Below are 15,801 nucleotides of genomic sequence, written 5' to 3' on the forward strand. Positions count from 1 at the left end.
GATGCCCTCGCTTTGGTGTAGGCAGGGCCGGGGCTATGGGCGCAGCGGTGGCATCGGGGCGTGTGTGGGCGGGGCTATATTGACCGGACCACGCCCCCCGCTGCGTGACCACGCCCACTCCACAAGGCCGCGCGGAGCACGCCGGGAGCTGTAGTGCGGGCGGTGCCGGAGCCGCGGCCGCCATGTGTCGCTCCGCGGCGGTGCTGCCGCTGAGCCTGGCGCTGCTCTCGGCCGCCGCCGCCGCCTGGGACCTGTGGGCACTGCGCTGCAGCTTCACGGAGGACTGCGAGTGCGGCTTCGGGCCCGACCTGCGCGGTTAGGTTCCGGTTCTGGGTCGGGTGTGGCACGGCGGCGTTGGGGCGACCGCAGGACGGGAGCCGTCGGCCCCTCGTTTCGTAAAGGATTTGCTTTCGCCGCAGGTCTGGAGTGCGAGCTGGCCGTGACCCTGGTGGGGCAGCCCCTGGTGAGGCAGCAGCTGATGAAGGGACTGAGGCGGTTCCTGGAGAAGCGCAGCCCGGAGAAGCCCCTCGTCATGTCCTTCCACGGCTCCACCGGGACGGGAAAAACCTTCGTGAGCTCCATGCTGGTCCGGCACCTCTTCCCCGAGGGGCTGCGCAGCCGCTACGTCCACCAGTTCTCCCCCATCGTGCACTTCCCCCACGCGGAGCACGTGGAGCGGTACAAGGTGAGCGCTGCGGGCGGGTTGCGGCCGTCCCGGCGCTCAGCGCACGCTCAGGCTGCTCCTGAAGGCGGCCGGGCTGCGGCTTGCCAGGCGCTGGAGCAAAGGCTCCACGCAGTGGCTGAAGGATCCTCTGCGATCTGCGCTTCTGTTTTCCCAACGGCCGTTCTTGCTGTTATTTTCTCCCTCTTTAAATATTTACACGGCCCTTTGAATACGCAGCCAGAGTGTTTCACTTAGTGCCTTTCACCTGAAATTGTCTCTTTGCTTTCCAAATCAATAGCTGGGAAAACTTCCGTATGGCTGGACTCGATAATTCCCTCCTTACCCAACAAGGAGCTTCCAAACACAGCTTAACCTGTGGCTCCTGCAGCTGACAGAGGCGAGAAATCCAAAGGTGGAGGTTTTCTAAATGAAACCTCAGCAGTGGGGAAACCAGCACACCTGGATATTTTCCTTCTGGGTGTTTGGAGGAGCTGTGTGTTCTTTTGCATCCTTAGAAGAAATGTGCTCTGTAGGGTAAAGCCTCGTGCTGGGTAAAACGATGCAATTAAGAGTTACACACATATCCAGGAGATCTAAGCGTTCATGTGTGGGTTGGCATTGAAGTAACTTCAGCTGTAGTAAGGAAAGGCAGAGCTGTTCTCATTTGGTGCAGGCACACAATTTTGCACCAGAAAAGGAGGCGGCAACAAGCAGGTCTCCCTCCCAGTAACTGGGAACTGTGATGCAGTGAAAGAGAAGAATGTAAGGTGCTGTAGGAGGCTGAATACCCAGCTTTAGTTTGCTGCCTCCTTCTCACTGCTTTAAATCTGCAATAGAAGACCTATAATGAGCTAATAAATGGCACAGATAAGTCACTGTGCCAGGTCCAGGACAAAGCAGCCTGCCTCAGGGCTGGCTGTTCCTGCTCTGAGTAGGTGGTGCTGCACAGCTGCTCCTGTGCTTCACCTCAACCCTTGCACTGCAGTAGCTCAGGCCTGCTTTATGGTCTGGTGGATATTTTTCCTAGGAGAACCTGAAGCACTGGATCCAAGGGAACTTGACGAACTGCGGACGGTCGGTCTTTCTCTTTGAGGAGATGGACAAGATGCACCCGGGCCTGATTGATGTGATCATGCCATTCCTGGGACCCTCGTGGGTTGTGTATGGGACCAACTACCGCAAAGCAATCTTCATCTTCATAAGGTGAGATGGCCCTGTGTGGCAGGTGGGGCATCACAGGGCATTCCGTGCACTGCTTCTCACACGGGCACAGGATGATGCCTACTTCAGAGCACCCTTTCATTTTGCTTTTCCTTTTCCAAGCATTGAGCTTCTGCAGAAACCAACAGATATTATTTCCTCATGAACAGTCAAAATTGGAGTGTCTGTGAAAAAGCTCTCCTCTTCCTGTTATTTGCTTGCTGTTACAGGAGTCCTTTTAGGCCAGGCAGCAGGGCAAGCCTGGAGTGAGCTCATGCAGGCTGGAGGATGGCAGATCTACCTCTGTCCTGCAATAGCATTTTCCTGGGTAGTAAGTTGTCTTATCCTTGTGCAGCAACGCAGGAGGGGAGCAGATCAATGAAATGACACTGGATCTCTGGCGTGCCCACCGAGACCGGGAGGAGATCAGCCTGCAGGACATGGAGGCAGCCATCTCCAAAGCAGTGTTTGAGAACCCTCAGAGTGAGTGAATCTCTGCAGTGTTTCAGCAGGGAGCAGAGCCCAGCAGAGGGAGCCAGGCCCACTCCACACAGCCGCAGATGCTCTCTGGGATCTCCTAAGCAGGCAGAAGGGGACAGAAATTTGAAGGGAAAGGAATTGTGAGCTCCTCAAGGTTTTCTGGCAGAGGGAAGGAGTAGCCTGCTTCCCAAGCCAGCAGAGCTGTTAGCATGCTTAGCAAAATTCTTTTGAGAAAATGCGTATTCAGACAAAGTATGGCAAACAGCACAGCACACTCACTGAAAAGGCACTGAGAAGTGTCAATCCCTGCTCCCTGCTCGGATCCTTGCTTTGTCCTTGTCGCAGAGCAGAGCTTAAAATCCGAACAGCTCAGCTAAACCTAACCATTCCTGGGGAAAGACAAATCTATCTGGGGAAGGAGGGGTTGACAGCTGTTGGTTTAAGTCCTTGTACAAAACGAGCAGATCTGTCTTCAGCCGAGTACTCTGGCTTCAAACAAAGCAGTTCCTTGAATTCCAAGGACCACGGACACCGAAAGTAAAATCTTTTGCTTTTGCAGGTGGATTCTGGAAATCTGGGATTATTAATGAACATCTCATTGATTTTGTCGTGCCCTTCCTCCCACTGAAGCACCACCACGTAAAGCAGTGTGTCATCAACGAACTTGTGCAGCAAGGGTTAGAAGTACGTCAGGGTGTTGTCCAGGAGGTGGCTGACAGCATCCCCTACTTCCCAGAAGAAGAGAAATTATTTTCATCAACAGGATGCAAAACTGTAGCCTCTCGGATCAGTTTTTTTTTCTAGCCTTGCTCAGATATGGGACTGTAAAGCTGCAGACTGGTGGGATGAGCAGCAGGAGTTACCATGCAGTAGCACAAATGCTCTTCTGCTGAATTTGTTTTTCCAGCCCCAAGGGCACTACTGCAGAATGCAGCTGTGTGAGCAAGTGCAAGTGATTTGATTTAAAGCACTTTATCGTTTATTCTGTGGCCAGGTGAAGGTGGATATGCTCAGCCTGGTGCACCACTCAAGTCGTATCTGTGATGAAGAAGGAAAGATGTCAGGAGAGACTGCAGTGTCAGGGAGGTTTCTTACCCTGTCAGCAACACCTATCTGTAGCTCTCTCCTCTTCTGGCAGCTTCTGCTATCCAATGCATGAAGATTCTGAGCCCAAAAAACAATTGTTTTTTTTTAAATACATCATTTTAGCATTTTTAAAAGCCATCTTTTAAGCATGGCAGTACCTCAGTTCTTTTGTACAATGTGACAATGCTGGTGCTGACTGCTACATTGCTGGCAGGTGAACATCCTCAACATTACCCTTTTCATTAAAAGGAAATTTTAGAGCCAACTTCTTTCCAGTTTCCTTTCTCTGTGAATAGGTGCTGGTAGGAAGCACCAACAAAAATAGGAACATAACAAGGGATATGGCAATGCTCAGCCTGCCAAGAACTCAGCTCTGCCTACTTGTCCTTCTGCCCATCTTTCCCCCAAGGTCCAAAGGATTTCTCTGCAGCAAACCATGGAAATGGAAAAACAGGACTTATCTACAAAAAAAAAAAAAGTTCATTCCTACCTCCAGAGGAGACCATGGTGACAGTAATAGTTTTTAAAAATACTTTTATTCAGTGGTAATTTCTGCAGCAGGCTGAGGAATTGGTGCTATGAGCTCTTGAACTTCTTTGATGTCCTTCTGCTGGTCAGACCTTGCAGGCACTGGCTGAACCAGCTCTGCTCAGCTTCACAGGAGTGCTACTTATGTGGGGACCTGAGGACAAGTTAGAGAAGTTTGTACTCCATGCTGTCGAGCGTGGGGAGTGTATGGCACTGCTGGCCTTTGTCCCATTTTAATCTCTGCAGTCAGTTACTGGAGCACAGGTCAGAGAATTATTCATATTCTGAGAATGAACTGCCTGGGGGGGTTGTGTGAACAGGGACATTGCTGAAGGTCCCTGATGTTCCTCTCATGCCCTGTGCTGAAATGAGCTGCTAGCACTCAGGACCATTCCAGCCTTACTCCAGCTTCGTGGACAGCCAATGGAGGAACAGCCTAAATGCAGCCCAGGAGCTAGTCCATCTACAACAGAACCATCCTGCCTGCAGAAATGTTAGTATTTCTAATTTTAAAATAAATCTTTTATGAAATAAATGGTTGAACAGTCATTTACTTGGATTCCTAACAGCAGCTATCATGGACAGAGTTAGACTTGCATTTTCATGGGCACAGCTGCCTAATGCAGTTGCACTTTGGGGATTTAGAGGCATAGCGATGATGCTCTATAATTAGGTAACAGGAAACAAGACAGTGGCCTTTCCTAGGGGTGGAGGTGAAACAGGAGTACCTGGTCCTGACGCCCTGTAGAGAGGAGCCAGTGTAGGTACAAGAAAGCCACAAGGTCTGTCCTGCCACAGCTGCAGGCAGCCCATTTTTCCCCTGTGCAGAGCACATCTCTGCATACAAGGCCGTGCTCCCAGGACTAGTGCAAGTGCAGAAGGTGAAACCCACACATCCTCTCTTGCCATCAGCAGCCTGGGGACAGGCGCCAGTGTCCAGGCAATGCTGCAGGTCTACAGCAAATACCCATCAGACCCTTCAGCTAAGGGGGCTGAGAAGGAATGAGGGTTCTGCTTGGAACAAGTTTCCCACATGTAGACATTCCACCAACCTACTGATGCCTTTTAGGTGCAGACAATGGCAAAAACAGCCTTTGGCAACAAGAGTAATTCAGCAGTTAGGTAGCCAAAATGTGCTTCTGTGCTCCAGAGCAAACAAAGCCCTCATCAGAGTTTGAACAAACCCAGTTTGGCGCATGTAGCAGCAGCAGGCTAACACCCAAGACAAATTACCCCACCACCACCAGCACACACCTACTGTTTCTGTCCATTGGGTGTCATCAGATGGAAGTCTTGGAGGACTCTTAAGTGTTTTATCTAAGGTTTGCTGGGCAAAGCTCCTCAGGATAGCCTGGACAGTCTTTCTTGGAAAGAGGCGGTATGCAAGGGAAAGGATCTGCAGTGGCAACAAGGCAAGACCTGAACATCTTCCTAACATATCAGCACTCACAGAAAAACTTGCCTGCAATGAGCTCTGCACCACAGGTTTCCCCTGCTGCAGCCAAACACCTGCCAGCCTCACCAGGACCTGCTCTGGCAGGGAACCTGCTTGGTTTTGATTTTGTAAAGAAATCCCAGATCTGTTGAACCATGCTGCTACAACAGTGCAATGCTGGAGACAGCAGTGTGGGGATACTCTCCCCTTGCCCGCAGTCAGCTGCAGAAGGGCTTCTGCCCTGGATTAGATTTAAAGAAACAAAAAAGTGAGAATAAGCAGGAGAAGATGATCTGTCCGATGACTCTAACACCAAACTGCTGTAAAAGCCAACATATAACCATTGCTGCTTGGCTTGGACCTGTAGCCTAGCAGGTCCCCCAGCTCATGTTTCTTGATTCCTACAGGTGGCCCTGATGCAGAACAGAAACCACCTAACCATCAGGCACAGTGCCTGCAGCTAAGCCAGGAATGCTGCCCGTTGCCTGAGGAGGGCACAGAGCAGCAGCAGTAGGGCTGTACCTTGCTATCCGTGGGGCTGAACCACAGACTGCGTGCAACATCCTCCCTCGAGCTCTCCACCTTCCCTAGGCATCGCTTGGCCATGGCACGGCACAGGTAGTACAGTGCTTCTCGGGGGCTGTGTTCAATGGCCATAGAAAAGCAAGCTTCTGCCTGCAGGAACCGCCTGCGAGGGGACAGCAGTGTGTGTCTGGCTCACCACAGGCTCTCAGGCAGCCTACACCGCCCTGCTCCTCACCTGGCTGCCAAGTCCTGCCAGCCCTTCTCATGTAACACGGCTGCAACACGTCCCTGCACAGCACGGTTCCCTGGTCTCAGCTCCAGCGCCTGCTGGTAATCCGCCAGGGCATAGGTCAGCTCCCCCAGGCGAAAGAAGCAGTCTGCAGAGAAGAAGGGCCATCTCAGCAGGGCTGAGAGGGGCTGGTTGTTGCCCCAGGGCTTTGTCTAGAGCCAGTGGGAAACACACACCTCGTGTCCAGCCCACCCCAGGTTTCAGCATCATAGCTAAAAGCTCTGCTCTGCAATAACCAGCACATGCAGCCTCGTCTGGGGGGAGAGCAGCAGTTGCCAGCAGTGCCCCAGAAGATACTACGTGGAGAAGGAGTAGTAGCACCACTCCTCATCCCCTTCCCGCTGCTGAAACAGTGCACTGGAATCAGGATCAAGGGAGAACCCAGCTGCCCCACCTCCTGCTTTTGCCACAGGTGCCTAACACAGGGCTGCAGGGCAAGGCTTCTCTCTGCAGACATTCACTGCCTGAGTGCCAGCCACTGCCGTGTGACACCCCAGCATTATCCACAAGCCACTGACATTACCCTGCTGTGACAACCAGCCCAGCCACTTGCCTCCTCTGTTGGCGTAGAGTCCCTGCTCTGTTCTTTCATTTTGCAGTGCTTCACCAAGGAGCTTTACAGCCTCATCAAGTTGGCCCAGAGCATAGCAGTGCACAGCACAATCATTGTAGGTGAGCACCAGCTGCCGCTGAGCCTCCCGGGCCTCTGGGCTCCCCGCTGTGCTCAGCTCCCTCGCCCTGACCAAGTCCTTGCTGGCTGCACTGAAGTTCTTGAGCTGTCGGAGGAGGGTCCCCCTGTGACACAGGGACAGAGAAAGGAAACTCAGACAGCAGTACAGCTAACTACCTGCAGCAAAACGATCGCTACCTGAGGGTGAAGAATTCAGCAGCCAACGGGTCACTCTCAGTAGCAAAGCTGATCTCATACAGGGCCCCACGCAGGTCTCCACACAGGGCCTTCAACACTGCCTGGGCTTTGGCCTCCTGGCCTTGTCTCAGCAGCCTCTGCCACAAAGCCTGGGCAGCTCTGTGCTGTGGCTCCAGCTTCAGGGCCCGTTGGATGTCCTGGTGGCACAGGGCCAGCTGCCCAGGGGGCCGATTACTTTCAGGACCTGGTGCTTCCTACTGTGGCCTCATGTCCAGGAAGGGCAGGCAGAGTCCCTCAAAGGGACCAACATGGTCATACCTGCCCAAACCGCTTGTAGAAGAAGGCCCGGAGCACATATATATCAGGGTTCCTCACATCCTCCTCCAGTTCTCTGTTAAGCATCCGGAGGAACTCTGGGAACTCACCAAGGGCAGCAAGGCACAAGATGCTGCAAGAGAGGGACAAGGCTATGGGGAGCCTACAGTAAGGCAGGGCCAGCCTGCTGAACAGCCTTCAGCCCTGGCTTCACCTCCTCTGGTAGAACACCCTGCAGTGAGGCTGCAGCTCAGCCGCCTGTGTGAAGGCCTCCAGGGCCTCACTGTAGAGCTCCTGGTTCAGCAGACTCTGGCCCTGCAGGGATAGCCAGTCAGCATGGTCACAAGTCGGGGCTGCAGATGGGGAAAAGTGAGTGGTTGCTCACCTGCAGGTCAAGGACAAGAGCCAGACGAGCCAGGCAGTGCTGCTCCTGTGCAGGTGCCAATGCAAGCGCCTTCATTAAGTTCAGCTTGGCTGACTGGAAGTCACAAAGCTGGAGGAAAGCCTCTGCCCGCTGCTCATACAGCTCTGCCTGCACCATGGACACCCTCAGCCCATGCTGCCAGGGCCCAGCTATGCTCCAAGTGCCCAGAATCATGCTGGCACCATGCTAACACCATAGCAAAGAGCACCTTGAAGCGAGATGCCAGTGCTACAGCCTTAGCAGTGCTGCCTCCTGCTCCCAGCTCTCCAGGGTCCCATTACCCGCTGTGGATCCAGGTTGATGGCTTTTGTATAGCAAATGATGGCTTCCTCCCACTGGCCACAAGAGGAGAAATCCCGTCCTTTCTGCCAGCTGCAGAGAACAGAGCCATGAGCTGGGCTCACACTGCCCAACAGGGAGATTGTCACAGAGCCCGGACACACACGTGGCTGGAGGGCAGCAAGGGAAGGTGGTGGATATGAGGATTGCCATAAAGACTGCTAAGGACATTCTGAGCAGGGAAGGCAGCAGTGTGAACACAGAGCAACTCCCAGGCACTTACTGCTCCTGCATCCTGCCCTGCACAATGGCGGGAAGGGATCCCACACCACTGGGGCTCTCCACGCTGCGCAGGCACTGGCTGGGCCCGAACAGCCTCCGCAGGGCCTGGGCCCGGTCCCAGCCGCTCTCCAGCTGCTCCTCGGGCACGGCTGTGGCAAACAGCTCCGGGACCTCCATCTCCACTCCTACCTGCGGGCACACGCTCAGCCTAGCGACCCCGGCTGCATCCCCAACCCCTGCCCTTCCTAAAGGGCCCCGCCACAGCCACAGGCAACCCCAGCGACCACCAGAACGGCGCGCAGGGAAGAAGGACGGATTATCCCCCGGCCCGGCCCCGCAACGCCTCACGGCCCCGCCCCACCTTCCGCAACCAAGATGGCGACGTTGCCCGGAAGCAAGATGGCGGAGACGCCCACAACCAAGGTGGCGGCTGCGCCCTCAACCAAAATGACGGCGGGGCGCCCGAAGGCCTTGCTGGCTGAGGTCCTTGCAGATACAGACCCAGCGTCGTGCCGTTTCGGGGTCACTTAGAGGCTAACGGGAGGATTTGTCCTTCTCCTCAGGGGACGCTGCGGGGTTTGGCCTGGGTTTGCGCCCTGGAGCGTGCTTGGACCCCCATGGATGGGGACAGTGCCGCCCCACCTCAGGGCTCGCAGTCCCCAGCTCCCACTGAGCCCTGTCCCACCACGAAGCCCCGCTCCAGGCTCTCCCCCTTTTTTCCTCCTCTCCCTCCTCCTCCCTGACGCTGTTTGGCAGCGCAGCAAACATGGAAACAATCAGCGTGGCCGCCAGGCCTGGCAGGAGCGCACAGCCCTGGCGCAGCTCAGCACAGCCTCTTCCAGACCCGTGTTCCTTGGAGTCGGGCCCCGCACGGCCGGGGCAGCCATGGGGCAGCTCCAGCGCCGTCTCCTCACCCTTCATCTGCCTGCGGGGGACCAGTGCCTTCTGCCCCATCAGGACTGCCGTCCTCAGTCCCTCTCTGAGGTCCCTGCTGGTGGCTGCAGCCTCAGAACACCTGGCACGTTCCCCCTGCACAAACATCCTTTTCCCCTCAGCATCTGTGCCCCGCATTGTGGCTGTGCAGTAAAGGTGTCCCAGCACCTCGTGGCATAGAAAGGCAGAGCTGTCTGGAATTTCCTAGCTCACCAGCAGACCAGTCTGCTCCCACGGAACTGGAGCAACTAGTGGGGAGGTTTCAGGCTCTCATAGGTTCTGAGTTAAGCTGTTTTCTGCCAAAACATTGGAGTTTCTGAAAGCTCCTGGCCAGCTTTGTTACAGCTCTCCTGCCAGAGCTGCTAGGGAATGCCTTCTACCCTCCAGCACCACTCCAGCATCCCAAAAGCTCGGTGTTCTGCTGCATGCGTCCTGTCTGAGCTACAAGCTGCAAGCACAGCAGCTCCATGCCCACATCCCAGCAGGCACTGGAACGCACCCTGGGATCTCACAGAGCCCCACGTACTGCAGTGCCACTGCCATGTCCTTCCTCTGCTCCAGCTGGCACCCAAACTTCACCCTCTGTTTACAGCTCCCATCCCAATCTCCTCACGCCTGCAAGGTCTGCATCCAGGGTACCACAGCCACGGAATCAATAGAGGGGAGAGCAGCAGCTCTGGGGACTTGGCAGCCCACTCAGACTAGAGTCAGTTGTTTCTCTTCCCCAGTTTTCAACCAAGCATTGCCCTGCAGTGTTCACTTGCTCCGGGGACTAGAAGTTTTAGCACAAAACAAACATTCGCTGGCTCTTGTAAAGCAAACACCCTACTCCAAATCTGGCCACAAACGTGACACATGCCAGAGACCAGCAGGACTCAGCTGCACATCCTGGTGCTCAAATTAGCAAAAGGTTTTCAGTCCAAAGGCCAAAACCTCTGCTGAGAACATCAGAACAAATGAGTGGGAAGACACTGTCATCGGTGTTATCTGGGGGCACCTCTGCCCAGCACAGCCTGCAGCCAGGAACGTCAGCTCCAACACAGTTGGTTTTAATCCTCCTGGGCTTCAGCCCAGATATGGAACAGGCAGGGGTGGCAGGAGGCCACATGTGCACTTCCAGGGCCTTCCCCCCTCCTCCTGAACCAGCAAATCCACATGCGACATCCAAAAAATAATTTGCACTACTCAGGAGAGTACAGAGCCGAACACCACAGTCTGGCAGCCCCTCTGTCTGTCTAGGCACCATTTTGCCAACAGCTCCAGGGACAAATCCCACTTTGGAGCATGGCAGGGGGAGAACCCAATCAACGATGCTCCCCCCTGGGTCACGATGCCTGGTCCCTATGTAGAAAAGCAGTGAGCATCCCTGCTAGTGGTCCAGGCAGAAGTAAGCCCTCTGCTCACCGATGCCTTCCCATGGGTAGGTGAGGAGAGTCTGGCTGCTCCCAGGGGGTGTCCATGTCCAGCACCAGCACCCTCAGAACTCATCGTGGGATGCAGAGCGAAGATACCCCCCGCCATCCCGCAGGTCCCTCAGGGTCTTCTGTGAGCCCACCCAGCCTGTCTGTTTGGAGTCATCGTCCCAGATGGTGGAGGTCTCTGTGTCGCTCAGCCAGTTGCTGTCCCCAGCATAGTGGGTGGGATAAACCAGGAGTGGGTGAGCCGAAAACACTTGCAGGTCCCGTGGGGCAAAGTGCCGCTTGTAGTCCTCGCTGGGGAGACCAGGAGGAGAAGGACACGTAAGGAGTGATGGAAAATACAGCAATGGAGTGAGTGCATGGAGGATGGCACTGTTTTGGGAGTGATATTGGCACCAGAGATGCTGTGTGCTCAGAGTGCCCCCCCCCACCCTTCCAACCCTTCATTTTACCATCCTGCTCTCCCCGTTTCCCACATCCTCTCCCCCAGCGCTTGCCCACCTCCAGCTGCCTTCCCCTCCAGGACCCCCACCCGGTGAGGTGCCCCCAGTGAGGCTGAGCCCTCCACAAGGCCAGCCCCACACCCCAGCTCCATCCCTGCCGCCCCGTGCTTGGCAGAGGGCCATTTTCCAGCAGCCGGCGGCCAGGCGGGGCTGGGGGGGAATGAGCTCATGCTGCAGATGTTTTCCTCCAGCCAGGGCGGAGGGGAGAGACGGGGTGGGATGGTGGCAATGGAGAAGAACCACATGTTCCCACAGCAGTGCAGCTCTGCTCCTTACTTGGGGTGTTTGTCGTACATGATGGGCAGGAACTCATCCACAGGCAGCATTTTGGAGAGGGGCTCGGCAGCCAGCAGCTTCTGCGCGCCACGGAGGGAGATGGCGTACGCCAGCGTCCAGTAGGAATACCCAGCTACCACCAGGTTCCGGACACCCTCCACAGGAGCTTCATCCTCTGCGTTCACTTGTTTCCTCCCCAGGTAGCTGCAGGGTGAGTAGTCAGAGCCGGCCCAGCGCTCACCCTGCACCCCTCATCCCCAGCACCTACACAAGGTCCCAGTCGTGTCGTGCCCCCTCCAGTTCCTCCATCAGCCGCTGCAGCCGGGCTGGGAAGGACACCTCAAAGCGCACGTCATCCTCAAAGACCAGCACCCGCTGCAGCCCCCGGGACACGATCTGTGGGGAGGACACAGCTGCTGATCCACACTGGCACCACACTGGGCCATACTGGGCTATACTGTGCCATACTGGGGCCACTCAACCTGAAGGAGAGACCCTCTCCCCAGGTTATCCAGGGAGAACCTATGTTGTACAGAGGGTCCCTACCCCGTGCCTGTGCCCCTCAGCCCCATACCTCCTTCCAGATGTTGTAGTGGCTCAGGAAGCATCCAACCTCCCCCTTGGTGAGCGTGCGGCCAGAGAAGGGGTCATAGTACCCTGGGAGCAGGTCCACTCCCAGCACCTTGATGTCACTGCTGTTGAGGGTGCTGCAAGGCGAGAGGGTGGGTCAGCATGGTGTCCCCAGCACCCAGCTCCCTCCCAGGGTGACACTATGCAGTCACCTCCCATCCACCGCGTCCACCACCCGCACAGCGATCTCCAGTTCCTGCAGGGACTCCAGCATCCGCTGGCGCCGGTCTGGCCGCCTCACAAGGTTGATGAGGAAGATCTGGGGAGGAAGAGAACAGTCTCACCAGGGCAGGGGAGAGGGGGCACATCACTGCAGTGTGGGACAGGGGACGTGGGGTTGGCTGAACATCAGGGCGGGAGGTCCAGAGGAGAGGCATGGGGGGCACTTACTTCATCAAAGCCCAATTTAGTGAGTGATTTGGGTGGGACGGAGATGTGCCTGGAGCGCTGCATGGAGGGACCATCCACTGCGGAGAGATGGAAAATCCCTTCCATGGAGCCTGCAGCCCTCTGTCACTGACAGGAACAGCACAGGGACCCCTTGGAGCTCACCCATGGCCTCCAGCGTGAGATGCACAAAGTTGACACGCTCATCCTCCAGCGTCTGGTGGGCCTTCACAGGGACGTTGATGTAGCCAAAGCGCTGCTGGTTGCACACATGGACCTCAGCACCTGCAGGTGAGGGGGTTGAGCACCACAGAGGCTGACCCCAGCCCTCCACAGACCTCTGACCCTCACCGGCCTCCTGGCAGGAGTAGGCAAAGACAATGATGTCATCGAAAGCCCAGGTGTAGTTGGGATGGGGTGGGTAGAAGGCCAGCTGTGCTGTCTCCTCCTTCTGCAGGTCGATCAGGAAGGTGGCGTACACCATGGGCACGGCGAAGCAGCCCCGGCGCTGCCGGTTCTTGGTGGGGAAATAGTCAGCCGTGCGACGATAGAACCCCTGTGACACAGCGGTGTGACAGTGACAGTGCCCAGGACACAGTGCTGGGCAGCCCCCCCAGGGCTTCTGGGCTGTACCTGGGGCGTTATCCCGCACCAGAAGTTGGAGTAGAAAGTCTGCGAGTCCAACATTGGGGCCACCACCGACTTGTTCTGCGCCATGAGGAAGGTGAGGGTCTGGTTGTTGGTCAGGATGCTGTCCGTGTCCACAAACTGCGGGGACAGAGCTGGTGCTGGAGGCATGGGGATACCCACACCCCATGTGTCATGACACCCGCATGCTGCCTTGTCCCTACCAGGATGTAATCCGCCCGCAGCCCCCGGGCGTAGCTCAGAGCCTCCTGCTTCAGCCTCATCAGGTTTTCATAGCGTTTGTCACTCCAGTGCTTGGGGCCGAGCTCGTCGGGGTAAGCACTGTGCGGTGGGAGGAAGGCAGAGGGTTAACTGTGCAGGCTGGGAACGCACAAACTCAGTGCACACACTGCATGCCGTCCGCCTGAGTCAGCACTGAGCTGAGCTGGCAGCAGCACGCATGCAAAAAGCCCTGCAAACACCCCGTGTGCATGCAGGGGAGAGGTGCAAGGAGGGGGATGCAATGCAGAGTTGTCCCCCCTGGCCCCACCTGGGCCCCTCTTCTGCCTTCCATGCCACCGAGTGATAATTGCTGCCCACTGCCTGCAGCCATTCCTGCAGCATCGCCGTCGTGTTGTCCGAGTTGTGGTCCGTCGCACACCTGGGGGGGACACGTCAGTCCCATGGTGTTTGTGATCCTCGGGGTCCCCACCAGACACAGACCCCTCCCTGCCCTACCACACTGAGAGGCTGAGCAGCAGAGGGGAGCAGAGCTCGCTCGGAAAGGCAACGTGTAATTTGGAAGAACCACGGCTGCGTTCGCCGGAGAGGGAAAGGCAAAGGGGTCATTTCTTCCCCACCGCCGTCCTGCGGCTCTCGCTTGCTCTCAGCCCCCATCAGCCCAACGTCAGCTTCCCAACCCCATTCCACCACTCCTGCCCCTCTGAGTCCCGCTGCGCCCACGGCCACCGGCTGCTCTTCAGAGGGTCTCCAGGGGGTGGCAGGACCAAAGCAGCCCCTCGGCTCCCCCCAGCCCAGCCTCCCTCCAGCGGGACCCCTCCCCGCCAGCCCCCACCTCATCCCCCGTAAAAGTTTCCACTCCAGCATGTGGCGGCTGCAAAGGAGAGGGGAAGAGGAGGAACGGGGACTCCTCTCCCACCCTCCACACGGTATAAAAGGGGTATGGGGAGGTTGTGCTTGGGCCATGGGGGGGACAGGACAGTCCCCCCGGGGAGAGGGAAGCAGCACCCATCCCTGAGGATGTGGAGGGCCCACACGAGCTCAGGGTGCTCTCTCACGCACACCAGCCCTACAAATCCAGGAGGGAAACATTGAGGGGTCTCTGTTCCCCCGCTGCAGTGCTGTGCCCCCTCCCCGGTGCTCCCACAGCCGCTCAGAGCCCCCCAGAGCAGCCACAACCCCTCTGTGGCCACGGGGTGCCACCACCACGGGTTCCCCGTGCCCCAATGGGATCCCCATGCAGTCCCCACTCCTCCAGGTCCCCATCCCCCCTCACCCCATATCCTTATTCCCCAATCCTTGAGAGGATCCTGAAGGAATGGGGACACCCCTCTAAGGTCCCCATCCCCCTCGGATCCCGGTCCCCGTGTCCCCCACCCCCAGAGCTCCCATACGTCCCCGCTCCCCCATTTTCCCCGGAGCCCCCCACTCCCCACGTACCTCCCCCAGGCCCCCCACTCCTTCCGCTCGCCCCTCCCCACCCACCGCCCCCATATCCCCCTAGGATCTGGGGGTGCTCCCGGTGCCCCCACCCTCACCACAGCGCGATGTTCCCCGCGGGGAAGTCCAGTCTCTCCAGAGCCCCCAGGCAATGCGGCAGCGAGTGCTGCGCGTTGCGGGCCAGGAGGGCCAGCACCACTCGGGGGGGTTCGGGGCCGCCCCCGGTGCCGGTCCCGGTGCCCAGCAGCAGCAGCAGCACGAGCGCAGCGCAGCGCAGCGGCCCCATGGCGGAGGGCAGCGGCGGCGGGCGGGGACGGGGCGGGTCCCGAGCATGGGATGGGCCCCCGCCCCCGGCCCAGCCCCTTTAGGGACCCCCCCGCCCCCGACACCGGGAGATGGAAGGGAGGACGAGGGGCGGGGGGACACTCCCAGGTTCGTGAAGAGGAAAGGAGTTCTTGTTATTATTTTTATATTGAAAAAAGCCGGCATCACAGAGCACCCCAAAACCCCACTGGGATGACAGCCAGCTTTAGGGCAACGCCCCCTCACCCTGAGGACTCTACCGGGGCTTTATGCATCTCCGTGTGCCCCCCAGGGCTGAGGTCGGGACTCAGCACAGTAAGGATGGCGGGGGCGGTTGGGGGCTGGGGGTCTCAGCCCGTTCATTCCCGAGATGCCCGGCCCCAACGAGATGCTTCCCCCCCCCCCTGCCCCGGCTGAGCAGTTGCAGGCCTTACGGCGTTTGCAACGTGTCCGAGCTGCCAGCCACCCCTCGGGACTTTGGGCCAAAAATGTTGGTTAACCCCAAAGCCATAAACGCAGCACAGTCTGGGAGGGGCCACATCCCACCGAGAAAGCGCCCATCAGCCCCAACCCACAGCTCCAACTCCGGCCCCAACCCACAGCCTCAACCCACAGCCCCAACCCACAGCCATGCCGGGCACCCCTCGCCCTACGGACCCCGCTGCTCCG

The 15,801-nt window shown here is 57.5% G+C and overlaps 3 protein-coding genes across 7 annotated transcripts; 1 reads left to right on the plus strand and 2 right to left on the minus strand.

Annotated features, from left to right (window-relative positions):
* The first annotated feature begins 16 nt into the window (after positions 1-16).
* Positions 17-4,493, plus strand: TOR2A (torsin family 2 member A). The gene is made up of 5 exons (XM_010721125.4): positions 17-315; positions 420-685; positions 1,692-1,867; positions 2,220-2,347; positions 2,904-4,493. The coding sequence occupies exons 1-5, from the start codon at positions 183-185 to the stop codon at positions 3,146-3,148; spliced, it is 948 nt and encodes a 315-aa protein (XP_010719427.2). The 5' UTR covers positions 17-182; the 3' UTR covers positions 3,149-4,493.
* Positions 3,948-10,202, minus strand: TTC16 (tetratricopeptide repeat domain 16). 5 transcript variants are annotated; one of them, XM_010720839.4, is made up of 11 exons: positions 8,377-10,202; positions 8,096-8,186; positions 7,776-7,922; positions 7,605-7,705; positions 7,394-7,523; positions 7,076-7,290; positions 6,761-7,002; positions 6,154-6,295; positions 5,916-6,081; positions 5,213-5,354; positions 3,948-4,112 (listed from the first exon to the last, which is right to left on the minus strand). In XM_010720839.4, the coding sequence occupies exons 1-11, from the start codon at positions 8,550-8,552 to the stop codon at positions 4,045-4,047; spliced, it is 1,620 nt and encodes a 539-aa protein (XP_010719141.1). In that variant the 5' UTR covers positions 8,553-10,202; the 3' UTR covers positions 3,948-4,044. The 5 variants fall into 5 exon arrangements, 4 of the variants coding, with proteins under 4 accessions (XP_010719141.1, XP_019476974.1, XP_085095850.1 ...); XR_004161659.2 differs by lacking the exon at positions 5,916-6,081; XM_085239724.1 differs by lacking the exon at positions 3,948-4,112 and having other exon boundaries at positions 5,217-5,634.
* A 134-nt stretch (positions 10,203-10,336) lies between these two features.
* On the minus strand, positions 10,337-15,133 carry CERCAM (cerebral endothelial cell adhesion molecule). The gene is made up of 12 exons (XM_085239726.1): positions 14,928-15,133; positions 13,700-13,810; positions 13,374-13,491; positions 13,156-13,290; positions 12,874-13,078; positions 12,688-12,807; positions 12,526-12,602; positions 12,288-12,394; positions 12,080-12,212; positions 11,774-11,901; positions 11,506-11,709; positions 10,337-11,020 (listed from the first exon to the last, which is right to left on the minus strand). The coding sequence occupies exons 1-12, from the start codon at positions 15,113-15,115 to the stop codon at positions 10,786-10,788; spliced, it is 1,761 nt and encodes a 586-aa protein (XP_085095852.1). The 5' UTR covers positions 15,116-15,133; the 3' UTR covers positions 10,337-10,785.
* Positions 15,134-15,801: the final 668 nt, after the last annotated feature.

This window comes from Meleagris gallopavo, chromosome 19 (genome assembly GCF_905368555.1).
Source record: "Meleagris gallopavo chromosome 19, MGAL_WU_HG_1.1, whole genome shotgun sequence".
NCBI classification, from domain to species: domain Eukaryota; kingdom Metazoa; phylum Chordata; class Aves; order Galliformes; family Phasianidae; genus Meleagris; species Meleagris gallopavo.